Genomic DNA, 19,631 nt, shown 5'->3' with positions numbered 1-19,631 from the left:
ATCAAATCATTGATTGTAATCTCGAACCTGTTTAGATGGTTCATGTAAGAGTGTTTGCAGCTTCGGGCACAAGCCGACTTGCAAAATCCACTTTGCTTGCATTGCTAGTGAACTCTATTCCTGCGGCTCCGCGACATTGGAAAATGGTGCCGCACGCGATCCGACAAGTCAAATATTCCCCAATATGGTAATATTTCAGTCTCGGGCAAGTCTATACCGCAAATTATCATAAATCTATGCATGGATTAAGAATCATATATCAAAACACTATCCGTTGAACACGAATCGGATACTGTCTGTATATCTGATTTAAAATATATCTAGCCTGAGCATATTGGACAAGACTAAAGAGTGAATAGTGTCGGGATTTCTCCGGTTCCTTCATACTCAGCAATAATCTTCTTATTAGCCCTTCGAAGAATAAACTTCAACAAGAAGAAAACGCAGATTTCCAATACAGCAAAAGCCAAAAGAAGAATCATCGCCCTAGTATACCTTGGCTCATCATCCGAGTCGAAGAAGTAAGGGCTCCAGATGGTTCCAAGCTGACCGGTGACATTGATGATAGCCGTTGCACAAGCCTTCTTCGTCGGTGTCTGACCAAGTGAAGACGCAGCCCAGCTGTACAAAGCCGCGTTTGCTCCAAAGCAGCCGCAGATGTACAAGAACGATGCAGCATAACGAGCGGGGATATTGATAGTCGCAGCACTGATAATAAACCCGACTATTGCGAAGAGGATCGCAACGCTTATGTGCCACCCTCTCTCTGCTTTGCGGTCACTGTGCCAAACGATGAAGTATGAAATGAAGGCTCCCAGGAGATACGGTGGTGCGGTGCAGACAAGAGTTATTGTCCGGCTACCCAAGTTGAAGCCTCGTACGATGACAGGGTAGAAGTAGTTGAACCCGTAGGCAGACTGGTTAGACAGGAGCAAAAGAGCCTGGGCCATGGTCAGATGCTTTCGCAAAAATGGGGATTCAGAGCACTTACAAAAGCCCATACTTTGACATCAGTGACGGTAAGTCTCAAGCCATGCAACACAGATTGGTCATGTTCCTCCTCAGACACAGCATCTCTGGCCATACGAGTGACAGTCGACTCTTTCTCCTCCGCGGCAAATAGCCAATTCTGACTCTTTGTAGCAGGGAAATCGGGAAGCATCACAAATGCGACTAGGCCCAGCAGAAATGTAGCAGCACCTTCGAGGATGAACAGCCATCGCCATCCCTCAGGTCCAGCTACACCTCCCAAGCCTGCAAAGATACCTGCAGCCATTAGGCCAGACACTGCAGTTGCAAGCACAAGCCTGGAATACAGAACTGCATAACGGAGTGCCAACTCTTTCTTGGTATACCAGCAGGATAGTAGGAAGAAGACGCCCGGGAAGAAAGGTGCCTCACATATGCCGAGGAAAAAGCGAACGACAATCAGATGGTTGAATGAATTACAGGCAGCGGTGGCAGACGATACGACAGACCATAGAAGGACCCACGATGGTAAATAAATCGAAGGTCAGACGCGGGTCAGAATCATGTTGCTCGGAATCTGCATGAGCATGTATCTGTCTCTCCCGTTATTTTATGTCTCCCGTAACCGACAGTTGACTGACCCATTATTCAGAATTGACAAAGCAGTACTGTAATTAGTGCCAGTCAACCCAAGATCCTTTTCCAAAGAGTCCAATTTTGCCATCACCAGCGACAAAGTTCGCTTCCGAGAGCTTGGTGGACATGTTGCTGAAGGCTTGATGATGGAAAGATATTGAGAATGTGTTTGAGTACATTGGTTGTTTTCCTGGAGGCCAAGGGTCTACTTTATATCTTTCTTGCTCGAGAAAGCTTACCGACAACGGGTCGAGATAATACTCTAGGTATGGGGCCCCGGACCGGGGGCATGAATCGTGGGGTATCTCGCATCGACTCTGGTAAGTCTTCGAATTCGTGGAACGCTATTGGCCATATCGCGAAGCGAGGCCGTGAGGCTTTTCATGAAGAGTGGTGCAATGCTAGTGGTTCAACGGAGGTGTACCTCCATCCGGCACCTAACGTTAGACGTTGTGGCTGACTAGTAGTATTCCCACTATCTTATAGCTGCAACGGGCGCTTTGATGTGCTGAGAAGTCTAGACAAAGTGAAGTCGATCAGTGTATCTCCGTTCCGAGAGTTTCCTGCCGAAGTGGATTCAATGGCTACAGTTAACGTTGACTATTCTAGATCGCTGCTCTTATCAATGCTCCAGGCAAGCTTCGCGGATACGTCTCCGACCACAGGGTCAGTTGCTGAACCGCCATCGGCGAGCGTGGTCAGGAATCGGAGGAGACTAAAGATAATTTATGGTCAATTGTTATCACAGGGCCTGACCACGCCTCGAAAACACTGACGCAGTCCTTCTCCAGTATTGCACGAGGACATCGCTTGTTTCACGCCTTGACTCTTGTAGTTCTATATTCAGCTTATAAATTTACTGAAGTAACCTATCATGGCTTGTCAAAGAAGTCTCGCATTTTTTATCATTACATTAACCAGGTGTCAAAAGATAAATGTAATCAATATCATATTAATTTGTTAAATAAGCAAAACTGGGATTATCAAAGCTTGCTAGACTTCTCAGGAATAGCAGCGATAGCTTCCATCTCCACATGAGCGCCCTTTAGGGGAAGCTGAGCAACAGCGACGCATGTCCGACTCTGCGGGTCATTATCAGCACTATGTCGACTTTCGAGGCAAGGATGTAACTTACTGGCTTGGGATCTGAAGTGAAAAACTCGAGATATGCTTTGTTGACCTCAGCATAGTGGTCCATGTCCAATATAAAGATGGTGACTTTTAAAGCATTGTGAAGGCTTGTTCCCGCTTTGTTAAGAATAGCGTTGAGGTTTTTGAGAGCACCCGCCTATTCTGAGTGTTAGGGCACAGAATGCGCATTTATTTCGGGGGAGACAAAAGGGACATACGGTTTGATGGTAGGGCCCCTCAGCCAGTTGTCGAGTCTGGGGATCCATACCGAACGAGCCTGAGCAGTAGACTGTTCCATTATGGATAATCGCCTGAGAGAGATGAGGACTGGGGGCAGGTGCGTCAGTAGTCAGAACGCCGGTTCGGAGAGACATGATGAAATGGCGTAAGAGTCAAAAGGTCTAGGACTTGGACACGGTTATCTAAGATGGGACAGTATCAGTTTGAAGGTCGGGTCGATCCAAGACGGAGATAATTACTTATAATCTACTAGGTAAGAGAGTCTCCGATGTTCGGAGAGAGCTTAGGGGGGCATTTTTATAGAGGCCATACCGAAAAGTCAACTTGATTGCATCTCCCCAACGAGAAGCCTGGATGAATCCGTGATAGACCTCTCCGCAGTCTCCACCGTCAAAGAAGAATGGAGGTGGATCTCCGTGAGACTAATGCAAGTCAATGCCCAATCAAGTCTCGACGGACACCTCCCTCCATCGCTCCAGATGCACTCGTTTTGACCACCAAGTGGCGTCCTTGAAATGGCTTCGGCAATTGATGGCAATGCAGTGGAAATCTGACAGAAAATGTAATATATACTGAGAACCATGATATGAACCCTGGAAATGCTGATAAGACGCCTTATACGAGCGAGGTATACTACCGGCTTCTCCCGACCTGAGAGAATAAGCCTGCAACAATTTTCTCTTCCTATAAGAGCACTCACTAGCTCGTCTTCCAAGTATTCCATCCTAAACCAAATAACTTCGTGTACTTACCCCAACAATTTTCTACTTCTGCTCGTCCAGAATGTCTCATCAAGGTGAAACTATTGTTATCGTTGGGTGCGTCGAATAGTGTGCTAGACTTGGAAGCTATTGCTTTCCTCTTCAACAATCAATCCGCTGAGAACAACGACTAACTGCAACCTATAGCGCTGGTGTCATAGGACTATCCACGGCCCTTCGCATCCAAGAACAAACTCTTACACAACAAAGCCCACCGTCTATCGTCATTGTCGCACGAGACTTGCCCAACGAGACGTCCATCAACTACGCTACACCATGGGCCGGCGCACATTATCGACCATGCCCAGGGAACACTCCCCAGCTACTCCAAGAAGCGGTATGGGCGAAGAAGACATATGATACTCTTGACAGTTGGTCTGAGAAAGACAAACTCGCCGCTGGTGTTGAATTCATGCCAGGAGAAGAGTTCTTCGAAAACCCAGCGCCTGAATATGTCGATGCCACTAAGGATGTATCAAAATCGGTCTATGCTCACCTCGAATCGAGCTTTGAGTTATTAAGTAGCAGTGAGTTGAGTGCTATAGGTGACTCCCTGCGACTGGGTTTTCGTTATCGGACATATTCTCTCAACAGCCCTCTATATGCTTCATTCTTGCAGCGCAGATTTCAGAACAGAGGAGGTCGTGTAAGGCAATACACACTTGCATCTCTAGAAGAGGCTTTCTCGATTGAAGTTTCTGTGTCTGTTGTGATCAACTGCTCGGGCATGGGCTTCGGCGATCCGAAAGTATTCCCCATCCGTGGTAGGTGACAAGAAACTGGAGCGACGGCGATTCTATCACTGACGTGTTTCAGGCCAGACATGTCTTGTGAGGAATCCAATTTTCAAGACCATAACACGCCAGAACTCGGATGGGTCTTGGTCATTCGCTATCCCTCGACCCTCAGAAGGCGGCACTATCATTGGAGGCACCAAAGAGCCCAACAATTGGAACCCCTATCCTTCAGCTGAGACAAGACAGACTCTCTTGTCCAATGCAGCAAAGTGGTTCCCTTTCAACAGCGAAGGTCCTGTATCTGTAAACAGCAAGGAGTCCGATCGCTTCGATGTTGTCAGGGACATCGTTGGTCGTCGGCCAGCGCGTGAAGGCGGCCTTCGCCTGGAACTGGAACATCTCAAACCAGGTGTCGTTGTTCATGCGTATGGTATTGGTGGTAGAGGTCTTGAGCTATCATGGGGCATCGCAGACGATGTGATTTCTTTGGTCCAAAAGCAAGGCTATTTCTCCTCACGAGCGCGTTTATAGATCAGTCACAGCCTGATGAGTCTGTTATTTCTTTCACTCTGTTGGAAGGTAAAGGATGGTTACCTTCAATTGTGTACGGGGAGAACGCCAAGTGCAAGTAATTGATTCAGTCCATTATGAAAGTTTCGATGCGCTATGCTAAACCCAAATGCAAGTCTATGTCTAAAGATTGGATGATACGCTTATGAACACTTATCAGGCATAACCTGAGTAGTAAGGAACTCAACACCCGAAGCAGGCTTACCATTCAAGACGATGTCAAAGTAGGTGTTCTGCTCCTCGTACTTGGTCTTCGCCTGGAACCCAGTAAAGCCGGCGGACTTCTTGCCGGTAGCCTTGAAGTTGACGATCTCAGTCTGGAACTTGGGAACCATAGAACCCTTGACGGGTTTCTTGTGGGCGACGCGGAGGGTCAAGGGGTCCTTGGCACGGGCGTCGCGAACCATGGCTGTGACGACGAGAGGTGCATTGGGGAGCGTCTCGAGCACGGCGCAGGACTGCTGAAGCTGGTAGAGGACAGTGTCATCGACCTTGTAGCCACCGGTCTTCTGGTTATCGTGGGTGACGGTCGCCTTGGTGGAGGGCTTGACCTCCTGGATCCAGAACTTGGTGATACCATTCTTGGCGTCAATGGTGGCATCGTACTCGAAGTTCGCAAAGAGCTCACCGGCACCGTTAGAAGTACCACCCTGGAAAGTCACTTGCTGCGTAGGTACAGTGACCTTCTTGCCGTCTCGACCAGCGTAGATGAGGTTAATAGCGAGGTCATCGTTGCTACGAATGTTGTTTGTGATTTTGACTCTGACTGAGCCCGTCCAATGAATCTTTCCCTTACTGTTAAGAGACAATTCGGTGATGTAAGGGCGAATATCGTAAGCCTCGAGGACGGGGGTGAGCTGCACACTCTTGGGGACGGTATCGATCATGCGGGTGAGGATATCAGCACACATGCTTTTGAACCCAGCCTTGGTCGCAAGCTTCTTCATGGTAGCCTTGTCGTTATCGAAGATTCTCTTATCAGAATGGAAGGTCGCGTTCTTTGCAGCAACCAGAGGGTTCTTGGACGTGCCGGCCAAGTACTCGGTGACAATGCCGTTATGGAAAGAAGAGATGTCCTTCTGGAAGGGCACGGAAGTATCGTTGTTGGGGTCAGCCTTGATCTCGACGATCTCGGGGAAGTCAACGCTGTGCACGCCGCCGATAGCATGACCGCAAGCAACCATAGCAGTCATGTCCTCCTTAGTGAAGCCGGCCTTGGTGAAGGCAGAGAAGGTATCCTTCAAGTTGGTCGAAGGCTCAGGGACACCCGATGGACCAGCCTTGAAGGCATCGACTCGGCCAGCACGGAAAGGAATGTTAGGACCCTGGCAAGCTCCGACGGCAAGCACTGTGCCGAGGGCTGTAAGGTCAGAAGCGCTGGCGCGCGGGTTGTAGAAGCCATGGAAAAAGCTGAAGGTGTTGTTGAAGGCCAGGCCTGGGTTCTCAGGTCGAGAAGACTCCCAGTAGATCGAAGCATCCAGGCCACCTGTTCCTGCTTTGGCATCGTGTGTGATGACATCGTGGAAGGCTGTTCGGAGCCATTCGGCCGTGTTTTGTTGTCCAGGATTATTGCTTCCGAACGTGCAAGTTCTTACCGCTAGGGATTGTCAGTATTGACTCGGGACGAGGGAATGAATAGTGGGTTTCTTACCATCAGCGAAACCTCTCTTGTTGTATCCTCCTTGCACATACAGGAGATCCTCAACCTCATCCCATTTCGAGGGCCACACAAGCTGCGAAGCAGCACTAAATTGAACGAGCGCAATAGCGAGAGTAGTTGAGCCTTTCATGATGGACGGAAATGAATTGAACGAATGTATTGGTGTGCTACAAAGCGAATGGCACGATGTCTCTCGCCATCTTATACTACATTTCTACCAAGAGTCCAAGCACAATAACCCAGCAGACGATGTTTCACATATGGAGCAGAATTAGAGAATACGAGAACCTGGGCTCCCCAATAGTGTAAAACCTATGGATAAATTCAGCCTAGAATGTCCGTCGGGCATTCCGCATGACTAGGACCCAGACCTCGACAGCGGGAGATACGAGCCTGAACGAGTCTGAACGAGCCCACCCAAGTGGAGTGCCCCCTAAAATTTCAGGGCTCGTAAACTAATTGACCAATGGTGTTGGCTTGATTTCAATGCAGATCTCCTCAAATTTGCAATTTACCCGCCAAGGCTAGACCGTAGGACTAATTTTAGATGTCGGCAAGGCAATGCCGAACTCCACTAGGAAGTTCTGGAAGGTCGTTTCGACCTGATGATCTACGCTTTGACTGGAATGCTAGGAACTATTGTAAGGCAATGCTATGTTAGTCTTTATCTTGACTCGCTAGTTCGATGCTGCATATCCACTAGTTGAACCGTATAGCATATCTCTCTCCCTTTGGTGACATAGAGTTTGCTGGGACGGCTCGTAGCTAAGTTCTATAATTAACTTTATGATAGCCAAAGATAATCACGATAGTTACTGATAGACGAGAGGTTATTATTTATACTATGTTTACGGATACTATACGAGACATATCAAAAGTTCTTCGACTCGCCGCTATGACACTCCGCTGTTGATCTTTCGTTTGCAGCAGGGATGGACAAAGTCTATGGGGCCCAGGATTACAAAAAATGCCACTGGCATTAAGTCGTTCTGATAAATACGTACATGCAAATGATTGCATAAGGTCTACGTCTCGAGTTTGTTAATTTATCTCTTTTTCTCAAATAGTTCTTAGTCTTAACCCGAGACCCCTTGAGTGGTTTTAATCCCTACTTTCAATATCAGTGCCCAACTGGCTACCCTACGTATGTTGTTTGCCAATTCATGTTGAACAAGCCACAAGTTTTGCCCTTTTATAGAGTTTATACTGTTTTGAACATTCTATTTTAGGCTGAAGGTTAACTATAAGTTTCTTTTCCATGATAGAAATCGTTCAAGAGAAGGCTGGCCCAACTATATAGAAATATTCTGCCACCGGTATGATCACAGTTACAGCTTTCCAACAAAACTTGCAGTAGAAAACAACGCCACTACAGCATTTGAGACAATGTCTCTTTCAGATAAACTATAACCATGATTGTACCTACTGACCAAGGCTCAACCAGTTTTATTTACCCTCTCCCTCGGCTTCATCATTCGACCAATCACCCTCAGAATCGTCGTCCTGCACCTGCTCAATCCCTGGTGAACCCTTCGGATCATCCTCTTCCTCTTCCTTCTCTTCCTCCTCCTCATCATCATCGTCAACAAATTCTGGACCTCGCTCTGCCCATTGATCGTGATAGGGATGAAAATCTCCTCTATAACGATAGCACTTGAAACACAATCCATACGAGAGCTCGCAACCGTCACAGTAGTATAAGGTACCATAGACGTGCTGATGGGTTAGTAAAATGTGTACACTGGTTGCGAGAGAAAACTTACAAAGAGGCATAAGTCGCAATACCATGTAGTTCGCGCTGCTTTCTTAGAAGCATGGAACTTGGACTTCCAGTCATCTTCCTTTCTTTTACTAGGACTTGCTGTTAACACATCTATCACTTCTTGTGATGCGCCATGGAATCTGGCCATCTTGAGGGGCGACCATTCTCTGTCATCTGAGGTCCGACCTCGAACCGATGGATCTGCTCCACGATCTAGAAGAAGCTTCACGATTTCAGGACTGACCTCCTTGGGCGTGCCCCAACTCTCACAAACGCGACATGCCCAGAGCAGAGGCGTCCAACCATCGTCGTCAGGCTCATTGATGGATATTGTGCCACTTGTATGTGAGAGTACCAGTTCCACAAGATCAGATCTTCCCGTTGCTACAGCAAAATGTAGCACTGTCAGGCCAGACTTGGTCTTCGTAGTGATGCCGAGACGTTCTTCATCATCGCCACTTCCCGCGAGTAATAGGTTGAAATGCTGAACTGTTTTCAAGGCTGCATAGTGTATCGGCCGTCGCCCTTGGAGGTCTTGCCATCCAATATCAGCACCTTTCTCAAGAATGAGCTTGATCATGTCTAGAGAGCCACTCAGGATTGCTGCGTTCAGGACTGATCCCATGTTGCCACCGTGAACATTGACATCGGCTCCAGCGTCATTAATTAGATGTTGGGCAATTATATCCTTGTTCTCTGCAGAAGTATAATATTTCTCAAACAGTCTCTGAAGAGGTGAGCCATACATCCAGGAATTAGCGACATCCGGGCTAGCACCCTTCTTGACGAGCACTTTGACGATGTCAACGTTGCACTTCTCTGTTGCGATGTGTAGAGCAGTCCCATTCTCAGCAGCCTCCGCATTCAAATCAATCTTTTGAGAAGAGAGCAGTCGTACTAAAGGAAGGTCTCCGTTCACGACGGCTTTCCCCAGAGGGGTATACTTTTCGTTGTTCCGGATTGTCAAACTGGCACCGCGGTTTATCAGGCGTCTGACGACAGATAGATTTGCAGGGTTAGGAAGACAGAAGATAGCAGAACCTTCCCATATGTCTCTAGCGTCGATGTCCAAGTTGTACTCCAGTAGGATCTTGACACTCTCCTCTTGGTTGGTGGCCACAGCTAGGATCAGAGGTGTCCCGCCTTTTGGAGTTTTCGCTTCAATATCAGCACCAGCTTCCAATAGCAGCCGTAGTAGCTCATTGTAACCACAGGATGCTGCACAAAGAAGCGGCGTATAGCCCGCGTCTGTAAAGTCTCCGTCGGGGCATTTGGTTTCAAGATCTGGTTTGTGCTCAAGAAGCGGCTCGACTACCTTTGTCTGATTGAAATACGCCGCGAGGTAGAATGGCGTGCCATCAGGACCGAGTGCGTTTATATCAGCCCCAGCTTCGACCAGAACCTTCATACAGTCCGGCAAGTCGTAAGAAAAGTGAGTTGCATTCCATTTGTTATTGTCGCCGCCGCTAACGGCATTCATATCCGCACCGGCATTAATCAACGTCTTGGCTATTGCCGCTTGATTTCCCAGGACGGCGGACATCAGAGGTGTAATTTCTTTGGGAGCAGCATAGTTGACGTTGGCTCTTTTCCCCAGGAGAGCTGTAACTATATCTGTGTAACCTGCCCTAGCAGCCGCCACCAAAGGCGTGCCATGGTATGGGGAGTCGTCCAACTGCACATCGACCTTGTGACCCTCTTTGAGCAGCATGTTCACAATCTCAATATTATTCGCTCTCGCAGCGTGGATAAGAGCAGAATCGTCATCGAACTCTTTACACGTGCCGTGATCAAGCAGCATACGGCAAATCTCAACGTGGCCTGATCGTGCCGCTATGCCCAATGCATGGAATGAGTGAACTTCCCTTAACTTTGAATTGATATCCACGCCAGCATCAAGTACTGACTTGAGGCACTTTGGGTAGGGAGCCCCTACGATGGGGATAAGGGCAGGTCGAAGTTCCCTCACGTTGGCAGTGAGGACTTCTGTGTTCGCTCCAGCCTTGACGAGAGCTTGCAACACTGCGTGGTGACCTCTACCTCCCGCATACCATAGAGCGTTCCTGCCCTTGTTATCCTGTGCACCGATGAGTGCTGCTTTGGCCAGCCTGTCGATGATCTTCGCTCGTCCATACTTGCCAGCTACCACTATGGGCGGCGTGTCTACCCAGTTGGAGTTGACGGCAGCAGGGTCAGCTCCGTGCTCTATTAGGGAGTCGAAAGCTGCAGTCTCGTCTCTAACGATGGCACAGTGAAGAGGTGGTGAACAATTTGGATCTGTCGAGTTCGCGTCTGCTCCAGCTCCTAAGATGGTCTTTAAGTGCTCAGTTGAACCGAGATAAGCGAGCCGCGAAGTAAGAGCGCCAGGCCACTGAGCTATGTGCAAAGTTTCAATAGCATACGATAACAAGATGCCCAGTGTTTCCAGTTCAGCCGATCGTGCTGCGGCCATTATAGCTTCGATGCAGATATCTGCATCTGCGCTTGACTTTTGGAGGAGTAACTTGACAACATCGCTATGTCCGTATCTCGATGCCTCGATAAGTGCCTGGGAAATATCCCGTTTGTCAGGTTCTTGAGACTGAATACAGTTTTTAACCGAGTCTTCGTCGCCTATAGATGCAATTACCGGTATATGTGAAAGGAAGAGTCGGTCCGATCTGATATGAGGATTTGAAAGGAACCATTTGGCTGCATCCCAACGCTCGAGTGCCGTATCATCATTGAAGAAGTTTGCGATGCTGGAGGATTCTGGCTTTGGAGATAATGATGAGTGACTTCGCTGGTAGTGCAATGACCAAAATTCGACAGCATACGATGTGATATCTGATGAGCTCTCGAAAATTCGCTGATCAATAGGACATGTTCGGCAAGCTGCTAGGATCTTGTCTTGAGTAGAACGTGAGGTGAGATATCCGACACAAGCATCTGTGATCTCTCGATGACCTTCTTCCGGAGAGTTCCAAGCGTACCAAGGCAGTTCTAGGTCGGAAGCGTCTCTGCTAGTCGCCAGGAAATCCCGAGAAGCTGGATGGCGAAATTGAACTTGACCACTCTCTAGGATGATCATAGGCCCAAGGCACTTTTCAATATCCCACATGAGATCTCCATATGGCTCCTGGCCAGGCACCAGGCCCGTAGAGGCATCAAGGCTAAGTGCACTTCCCAGTTCTTCAGGAGTCAGCGGGCTAACGGACAGGGATATCCACATCAAGACCTTTCGAGCCCATGGCCGTGAGCTTTCAGGCACCGCATCTAAGCATCTTTTGGATATCTTGGCCGGTGAAAGGGGGGTAAGAAATGAGAGCTCCCGCTCTAGAGCTGACTTGGTCGATGCACAAGGTGCTACCAGAAGCCATTCGAGAAGGAGGCGGCGAAGCAAGTCATCGTCACTGCAGGAATCCAATATTTGTCGTAATTCTTGCTCAAAGTGGCGATATTGTGGTCGAATTTGGCACAGCTCAGTCATAAATTCGAGCACAATGCTCTCCATAACATCAGCTGTCGACGGGTGCTCTCTCAAGTCAATCGAAGGGTACTCTGATAGAGCCTCGCGGATCTGATTATCATCAACGGTCGTCACCAGAATCTTGAAATGCTGCTCGGAATTCTTGGCCATGTCAGAGACCATGGATAAGAACATGCTACTGCTGTCATCACATTGATCGAGCCGATCAATGATCCAGTGAATTTCGCCAAGGGTTGTTATATCCTTCATGATCTTCTCCAAAAAGAAGAAGGCATCTTTATCAGTCCAACAATCCGAGAAATCAGGCGGTTCTATATCTGGCATCTTGCTATTAGGGGACTCCCTTATCTGACTGAGAATCTGGAGCAAGAAGGAGTTTGCCATGGCCCCCATGGAATTTAGGCGAATATCGTGTTTGTCGAATTTGAAGTATAGAATGGCTCGGAAGGTCGTGCTCCTTCCACGATCTATTATCCCCTCATACACATGCTGAGCCACACTAGATATGGCAGAGGTGCCGTGGATATGCAGAAGACCAAGACCCCAAGACTTCAGCCATTTAACCATGGCATCGTGCTCAGAAATCCAGACGAATCCACGGGTTGTGTTGAACTTGAATGGGTGGATCGGAGGTGCCTGGTGCATTATGGCTCTCATGACATGGGATAACTTATCATCCTGCCAAGGAACTGAAATAGAAATCAGAATGTTTGCTCTAGTTGACTTTTCACTGCGTGTTGACTTACAAGATGAAATCCTCTTGGTTGGAAAGCCTCCATACGAGGCATATGCTTCAGGTTCATCTATCAACTCTTTGTGAGACTTGTCAATGAGTAAAACTTTCTCCATGGGAACTCCAAGTGCTGCCGTGTATTTGTCAAAGACCTGTAAGCCAGTCAGTGTTATCAATGCAACAAAAACCTACTTTCCCACTCACCCTTTCAGTAGCATCTGTCTTTGATGAAATGATATTGATAACGTTGGCCCGTGTGAGGACTCTAGTGTTCAGGAAAGCATTGTTCACGTCAATGACTGATCTCGCTAGACATCTCATGATCGCCTTAGTCACTATTGAGTCTGCCGGCTTCAATATTTCAAGCCTGCTAGCAAGAATCTCGATGTCATGATGCGTATCGAGGGTTCTGTGTGGACAGCCGAAGAACATCTGCAAAAAGTCAATGATAGCTCACAGACAACTCGACTTTTTTGTTCCGTACCAAAAGTTTCGTTGAGTAGCTAATATCGGTATGTTCACTGTCATAGCGACTCGCTAGTATCAAAGCCTGATGTGATGTTAGTATGAATACAACGAAATAGATTGCTTCCCAACCAACCTTTTTGGCAATGATTCCTCCTATGTCATGAGTAAAGAAAGCCAATGGTAACGTCTATAGAGTTCCAGTTGGTCATCGTTCGAATATAGAATTCATCAAGTGCACTAACAGGTTGCTGGCCTCTCCTCAGCTCACTGAGCTTTTGAAGAAGCGTAGAGGCCTCAGAGGAAATCGCCTCCTCGGGATATGTAGCTCCTGCTAATTTTGTGGCATCATAGGCATACCGGATAATGCGAACTTCCCAGTTCATGTGGGCTGCCAAATCCTGAATCCAGGTGTTCGTCTTGCTTGAACTCCATGGCTTGACCTGGCCACCGAGGCCATGGATTGCTACAATACTATGAGAGGGTTTGTTAGAATTCTGGCTTGTGAAAAGATGTAAGCCTGTCTTACTCGAATTTCTTTTCGCTTGCCTTATATCCTTCGGTTGAATCGATCAAGAGACCCAAGTCGGAGGATGGAGAATCGTTGTCCACAGTATTGCTAGATGTCTCCGTAGCATCGACCGACCGTTCTTCTTGTTCCATGGTAAGTTCGACAGATGCCTACGATGATGATACAATGTATGTTAGTTCTTAGAGACTGGAGGATGATACGGTCCTAGTCATCATGGGGAGCAGTAGTGTCATATGCTGACTCAGCTACCACGAAATGGACTGACCGGCCACGGATTATGTGAGTCTATAGTCGTTAACCCCTCGTATCGAATTTTGTGCTACAGTACTTTCGAGAGGCTGGGAAATTGAGGGGTTTTCATCCTCAGTGATAGAAATAGTCAATCCTATGGTACCCTAAGTTTATGCGAAGTCTTCCTCGATATTTTTGTCACCTGCGATATAGGCCCCAAGTTTTCCAGGTCCCCGAGGGCTGCTTACGATCTGCATGAGCTGAATGACAACTGGCGATAATCTCGAAAACCGACCTATAGATAAGCATAAAGAGCCTTGGAAGGCTGGGTAATCCTTGTCAATGTGGAGGCTGGGCTCCTAGATGGAGTTATCGTTCCGATGTATGAACAAATCAGAGAATCTTTCACCACAGATTTTCGAGCAGGATTAAACTATAATCAAGCGAACAAGCTAATATCCACTTTGGGTAAAAGCTCCGCCAAGGATGCTCGCAAAAAGTTGCCAGTGTGCGATTCCGTTGGTACCTAAGATGTACCTTTTGATCAAGCTTTGAGTAACCTGTGTGCTGTCTGCGGTATTCGAGTCAACGAGAGGGCTAATTTGATTCAAAAGCTATGACTACCTATCTTAATTTGCTTAACAGAGTTCTCGATGATGTTGGCCGAGGTGATATCGCAGATAGTGTTTAGATCTAGTTCCCCAAGCTTCATCTCTATGTCCTTGTACCTATCACTCGTCGGAGCCAGCGTCGGGTCAAGTAGTACCGGATCATCATGTTTGGTGGTGCCGACGAGCCATTCCATAGAAGTTCTCCAGTCGGCTTTGGCGTTGACTGTCACCACGCACTGGAAACGTCCCTCGTCTCTTCTCTTCAGCAGGATGGCGGTTCGCATGAAGACAGGCACACCAGTCTTTGTCTCAGGGTTCTCCAACAGGGTCCAAGACGCGCAGTTTGGCTTGCCATAGTTTCTTCCGCGTAAATCGATGGAGCCTGTGGCGGACCCAGCGTAGCTCATCTCTCTTGCAATTTCACGCTCATACTTCAGCCCGCTGCCTACCTGCACTCCAGCGGCGCCTGCTCCGATGGTCACATCGCCTCCAGTAGTTTTTGTCTCTGTCTGCGTCGTCTGAGCAAATCTCAAGTTGCCGTTTGGCGCGATGGCAAAAACCTGAGGATCGGCTACGCCTTTCTCGCTGGCGGAAAACCTCAGCTCAATATCGACATGTGCGATGCGCCGCGCTCGTTTTCTTGGGTCAAATCGAAAATCGAGAACAATCAGAGTGCACAGATCATCGCCATCGGGATCAAATAGGCCGTGAACAATGTCGACACTGGAGCATCGAATGTCCACGGCGCCTTTGCGCTCAATGATGTTCTCGCGCTGGTAGGGATCTAGCGGATCATTTTGCGTATGGAATTCATTCCCTTCTTCTCCTTTTGGAACAAGTGAGATGCCAAAGGAGATATCTTCCTCTGTATCCACGTCGTAATCCGGGTCAGCACTCATGTTGTAAGCGTTGATGGTAAGCAACGCGAGATCATGCACGATGGACCATATCAGAAAACATGCCTATACTTTGCACATAGGCTAATTACACTGACCAAAGGCATTTATTTCACGCCAATACTCGCACTAGCCCTAGCTGGAAGCCCTAATCTAAGCCTTTGGCGATAGGTAGGTACTGAATAAAAGTTGAACGTTTGTGCCCAAGAAATGGGGGCGCCTTTGTGACAGTCTGATCCGATACCCAAGAGGTACATGCTCTCGAAAATGGGGGGTTCTTGGACCCCTGCTCACATATGGATAGCGCTGAGCCCGGTGAGCGGCTAATAAATGACGTGTCTCATCTAGCTGCAGGCTGCCATAGGTAAGCAGATTGCCAGATAAACGACTGTAGAGCTTTGAAATGCAGAACGTGAGCCGAGAAAATTACAGTTCAAATAGAGTTGACATCAGAAACCATGACAAAAGTGGCATTTACAACAGACGTCAAAGGCGTCGTTAGCGACGATGACGATGAGGACTACGAGAACGATGATGTTGAGGAGGAGCCGGCCAAGATCCCCAACCACGATGAGGTGCTCTTCGCCTTTGAGAGCATCACGAATGAGGCTCGCAATAAGAAGCTGAACTTGGGTAAGAGAGAGAGTCGCGAGAGCTTCTTACAAAAGTACGGACATTTTCTCTCCAGATCGACAAAAGACTCAAATCAGACACTCCTCCATATGATTGCCAACACAGTGGGACACAAATCTTTGACTCGATGTGTTATCAAATTCGACAAGACTTTGCTAAACCGCGTGGACGACTCAAGCAAGACTCCTCTGCATATTGCTATCGCCAAAAAGAACCATGCGTTTATCGAAGTGGTCCTGGATGAGAAGAAGGCGATCGATGACCTTGATTCACTGCTCCGCATTACTTGTGAGCACAGGAGGAACTGTATTCACACAGCGATCTATCACAACCTCCAACCTCAGTATACCACAAGATTGGTTAAACGATCATCGGAAGAGACACTAAAAGCCCAAGATCAAAGTGGCTTGACCCCTCTTCATTTGGCCGTCGATTATAAGTATGCATCAGAAGGACAGTTGAGGATTGTCGAGGCACTTCTTGCTCATGGGGGCAGTGCTTTGGATGAGTATACCAAAGAGCCTCAAAACCTATCCGTCTATGAATATCAAGACTATACACAGCGTCTCTGGCGGAAACAATTCGATGTACCACTTTCCGCTCGTGTCGGGGAAAGAAAGCAGGACGAATCAAGGGACGAGCCACAAGGCCAAGAGAGCGAACACGCCGGAACAAGGACCAAAGGGGGGCTGGAGCATGTTGGTGGGAGAAACCGCATCTCTCAGCAAGGCAAAGACGGCCACGGAGGGCTACATCGAACGCCTGATAACTCCCATGCACCAAGATCAGAGCAGACAGAACCTCGCACTTCTAGTGAAAGTGTGCGCCATGCAGCCGCGAACAGAAATTCACCTATCGAAGCACCTGAGGGCTTCAAGCCTTTACAGAGACGACAAACGAATATAGATGACCAACTTGTGAAGCAGGCCCAAGAAGAGAAACGCAAGAGCGAATACGCAGAAAAGATCCGCCAGACGGTCAAACTACACTATCTTCGGACTACTCTGACGATTAATTCGAAGCCTGCTAGTAGGGACCAGCTCAAAGCGGTCAAGTTTCTACATGGCGCGAATCTAAACAGTGAGATAGAGTTCTCAATAGCTCTGGCATATACTAACCTTGATCTCAGACATTAACCTGTGCTTCGACTACTCTGAGGCACCACCGGAGATCTATGAGGATTCCTTCAAGCAAAGTTATGACCACATCAACTTTGATCAAGTTCTGCGCTACGTTTCATTCCGAAGGATCGAGCTCCAGAAACCTCCAGTATCGGTTGTAAAAGCAAGGCTAACAAGGAACCGAGGGCAGACGTCAAATCAGGGGCGCGGTAGGGATGACTTGACTGTTTTCTTCAACTGGCTCAAGGGGAAGGGAGTCAAGCATATCCTCAAAGTGATGGTGGATGACCTGAGAGATCCATCGCATAGCGACAAGTCCCTCGAGGATTGCCTACGACCTTTCGAGGTGGAGATTCTCGACTGGACGAAAGTCGACTTGTGTCCGGAGACTATCTTGACCGCTTGCCGAAATGTCAGGCAGCTCTATTTGCGATGGAGCGGTAATAGAGCAGTCCTACGGGCATGGAGTGAGCCTGAAGGGCTAGCGAAGTTGGAAAAGCTAGAGGCAGTACATCTGGTATACAGCGAAGATCAGGTATGTGTTGCATGAGATTTGAGGATAGGATTGTATTGATGTTGGAAATTATGACAGGCGTTGGAGTCGGCAGATCGCATCACCATGTACGTGAATGATTTTGAGGAGCGACTGAACGAGTCAGCAGCCGCAAACCCAAAAGAGAGTGTTTCAACAGATGGAGACGATGCTGAACAAGCAAGACGTATACTCGTCTTCAGGTGCAAGGCAGACGTCCCAGGAAGTGAACGCATTGTCCGAGAGGGCGCGTCAAAGGCTCAAAGCGGCATCAACGAGATGAGTCTACAGTCTAACAGATGGTTAAACTGTATGGACAAATTCGCCGACGAACTACAAAACACTTGCTCTGAATTTGTCAAGCCTCAGAATAGCATCAAGGTCGCCCTTATCGACGATGGTGCTGATCCATATGTTGAGTCTCTTCGGGGTAAGATCTGGGGCGGAGAGACGTTTAGCAGAGGTTTCCCGCATGAGAATGGCCCAAGCCCTTACTATAGGTCTACCAAGGGCCATGGAACTGTGATGGCGGATATGATTTGCAGGGTATGTCCAATGGCGAGATTGTATGTGTACAAGCTCGAGACGCAGACGAGTCTCAACTTGGCGACACAGACTCAAGGTAAGGAGTACATTGCTGCAGAAAGCGCGGCTTTGGTGAGTCTCGGTTCGGTAATATGAGTTCTTGCGCCTCGACTAACATGAAACAGGCTGTGAGAGCGGCGATAGACCAGAAGGTAGATATCATCTCAATGTCCTGGACGGTCAAAGAAACAGTCGAGAATCGCGATGGCGTAAATACTTTCCGCCAAGCCATAAAGGACGCCCTTGATGCTGGAATACTCCTCTTCTGCGCCGCAGCCGACACTGGCGCCATCACTGAAGTAGAGTACCCATGGTCTTTCGACTGCCAGCGCATCTTCCGCATCGGCGCTGCCACTGCAGATGGTCGTGTATGGGGCCCAACAGGCAATCCTCAGAATTTGAGTTTCATATTACCCGGCCACAAGGTAGTGTCGCGAAATCCGCACCGCGAGGGGGCGTTACCGGATGACTTTGAGGAACGCACCGGTTCATCCGTGGCTACTGCTTTGGCAGCTGGTCTAGCAGCACTCATATTGCATTGCGTCAACCTTGCTGTTGTTCATGGAAAGGAACATCCGTCTACCACGGCTGTCAGCGCCGAAGACCTGGAGAGACTTGCGAATCACGATGATATGTACAATGTGCTTCGTGGAATAGGGTTGGATGAGGGGCAGCAGCGGTTTATTGAGGTGTGGCGACGGTTTGACCGGCCAGCCAAGGAGCTTAAGGAGCCGATGAGTGATAAGATGGATGCACTTGGGATTGTGGCCAGACTGGCTCGAGATCTTGTTCCTAGTGGGAGTAGCTAGTCTTTCACCGGGCTATAGGCAGCCATTAAATATACTATAGTAAGACAAGTTCAGAAAGACTAGGCAGTAGTCGCTACTTAAGATATAGGATATTATAATTAATAATAAATATCTTTTAATTAACTTTAAAACCTTAAAGGGCTATGTATAGAGTTCATAAGCCTTTAATCCCTGACTGTTCTGGCTTATTCGCACAGCCAGCCGGCTGTGCGGGTATAAGCCATCGCCTGACTTATAACTTATTCAACACTCGAATTACCCCACTTGTATCCTCCCAGGCCCAACCTTCTTAAACAACCAAGTTACCAGCACTAACGACCCATAGATAGTTACAAAGGCCACGATGTCTCTTCTAGGGGTCGGGTCTATTCAATCGCCTGGATCGACTATCTCCTTATTGCGTCCCAGATACCCCCTGGGCTGATATGCGAAGCGAGGTATCTCGAAGGCCTCGATGACTTTATCTCGGGCGTGGACCTGAATGAAAAGATCTCGAACCTGTTTTATTCGCAGGATGCGAAAGACCCTGACTGCCAGCCATCAGCGCT

At 48.2% G+C, this 19,631-nt stretch overlaps 7 protein-coding genes across 7 annotated transcripts; 2 read left to right on the top strand and 5 right to left on the bottom strand.

Annotated features, from left to right (window-relative positions):
• Positions 1–344: 344 nt before the first annotated feature.
• Positions 345–1,276, bottom strand: FVEG_11225 (hypothetical protein; the record flags this gene model as incomplete). Its single annotated transcript, XM_018900402.1, has 2 exons — positions 345–941; positions 992–1,276. 2 exons carry the CDS (start codon positions 1,274–1,276, stop codon positions 345–347), a joined length of 882 nt encoding a protein of 293 aa, XP_018758675.1.
• Positions 1,277–2,579: 1,303 nt separating this feature from the next.
• On the bottom strand, positions 2,580–3,161 carry FVEG_11223 (endoribonuclease L-PSP). The gene is made up of 3 exons (XM_018900401.1): positions 2,955–3,161; positions 2,741–2,893; positions 2,580–2,687 (listed from the first exon to the last, which is right to left on the bottom strand). Exons 1-3 carry the CDS (start codon positions 3,108–3,110, stop codon positions 2,589–2,591), a joined length of 408 nt encoding a protein of 135 aa, XP_018758674.1. The 5' UTR covers positions 3,111–3,161; the 3' UTR covers positions 2,580–2,588.
• Positions 3,162–3,759: 598 nt separating this feature from the next.
• Positions 3,760–5,005, top strand: FVEG_11222 (hypothetical protein; the record flags this gene model as incomplete). The annotated part of the gene is made up of 3 exons (XM_018900400.1): positions 3,760–3,794; positions 3,885–4,501; positions 4,554–5,005. The coding sequence occupies 3 exons, from the start codon at positions 3,760–3,762 to the stop codon at positions 5,003–5,005; spliced, it is 1,104 nt and encodes a 367-aa protein (XP_018758673.1).
• Positions 5,006–5,017: 12 nt separating this feature from the next.
• On the bottom strand, positions 5,018–7,043 carry FVEG_11221 (hypothetical protein). Its single transcript, XM_018900399.1, has 2 exons — positions 6,696–7,043; positions 5,018–6,641 (listed from the first exon to the last, which is right to left on the bottom strand). The coding sequence occupies exons 1-2, from the start codon at positions 6,832–6,834 to the stop codon at positions 5,188–5,190; spliced, it is 1,593 nt and encodes a 530-aa protein (XP_018758672.1). The 5' UTR covers positions 6,835–7,043; the 3' UTR covers positions 5,018–5,187.
• Positions 7,044–8,070: 1,027 nt separating this feature from the next.
• On the bottom strand, positions 8,071–13,796 carry FVEG_16984 (hypothetical protein; the record flags this gene model as incomplete). The annotated part of the gene is made up of 8 exons (XM_018906221.1): positions 8,071–8,420; positions 8,468–12,694; positions 12,776–12,820; positions 12,873–13,100; positions 13,153–13,218; positions 13,270–13,323; positions 13,379–13,607; positions 13,663–13,796. The coding sequence occupies 8 exons, from the start codon at positions 13,794–13,796 to the stop codon at positions 8,151–8,153; spliced, it is 5,253 nt and encodes a 1,750-aa protein (XP_018758671.1). The 3' UTR covers positions 8,071–8,150.
• A 707-nt stretch (positions 13,797–14,503) lies between these two features.
• On the bottom strand, positions 14,504–15,406 carry FVEG_11218 (hypothetical protein; the record flags this gene model as incomplete). Its single annotated transcript, XM_018900398.1, has 1 exon — positions 14,504–15,406. One exon carries the CDS (start codon positions 15,404–15,406, stop codon positions 14,504–14,506), a length of 903 nt encoding a protein of 300 aa, XP_018758670.1.
• A 455-nt stretch (positions 15,407–15,861) lies between these two features.
• Positions 15,862–19,096, top strand: FVEG_11217 (hypothetical protein; the record flags this gene model as incomplete). The annotated part of the gene is made up of 4 exons (XM_018900397.1): positions 15,862–17,116; positions 17,166–17,692; positions 17,750–18,346; positions 18,400–19,096. 4 exons carry the CDS (start codon positions 15,862–15,864, stop codon positions 19,081–19,083), a joined length of 3,063 nt encoding a protein of 1,020 aa, XP_018758669.1. The 3' UTR covers positions 19,084–19,096.
• Between the last annotated feature and the right edge of the window lie 535 nt (positions 19,097–19,631).

The sequence above is a fragment of the Fusarium verticillioides genome, chromosome 9, assembly GCF_000149555.1.
Source record: "Fusarium verticillioides 7600 chromosome 9, whole genome shotgun sequence".
In the NCBI taxonomy this organism is placed as follows: domain Eukaryota; kingdom Fungi; phylum Ascomycota; class Sordariomycetes; order Hypocreales; family Nectriaceae; genus Fusarium; species Fusarium verticillioides.
Note: the sequence above shows the minus strand (reverse complement) of the source record. Positions and strands in the feature narration are given on the sequence as shown.

Coding starts and splice junctions, on each gene's coding strand:
- FVEG_11223 (XM_018900401.1), bottom strand. CDS start 3,110: ATGTCTCTCCGAACCGGCGTTCTGACTACTGACGCACCTGCCCCCAGT. Junction 2,894..2,954: donor AGGGGCCCTACCATCAAACC/GTATGTCCCTTT, acceptor CACTCAGAATAG/GCGGGTGCTCTCAAAAACCT. Junction 2,688..2,740: donor TCACTTCAGATCCCAAGCCA/GTAAGTTACATC, acceptor AATGACCCGCAG/AGTCGGACATGCGTCGCTGT.
- FVEG_11221 (XM_018900399.1), bottom strand. CDS start 6,834: ATGAAAGGCTCAACTACTCTCGCTATTGCGCTCGTTCAATTTAGTGCT. Junction 6,642..6,695: donor CAAGAGAGGTTTCGCTGATG/GTAAGAAACCCA, acceptor GACAATCCCTAG/CGGTAAGAACTTGCACGTTC.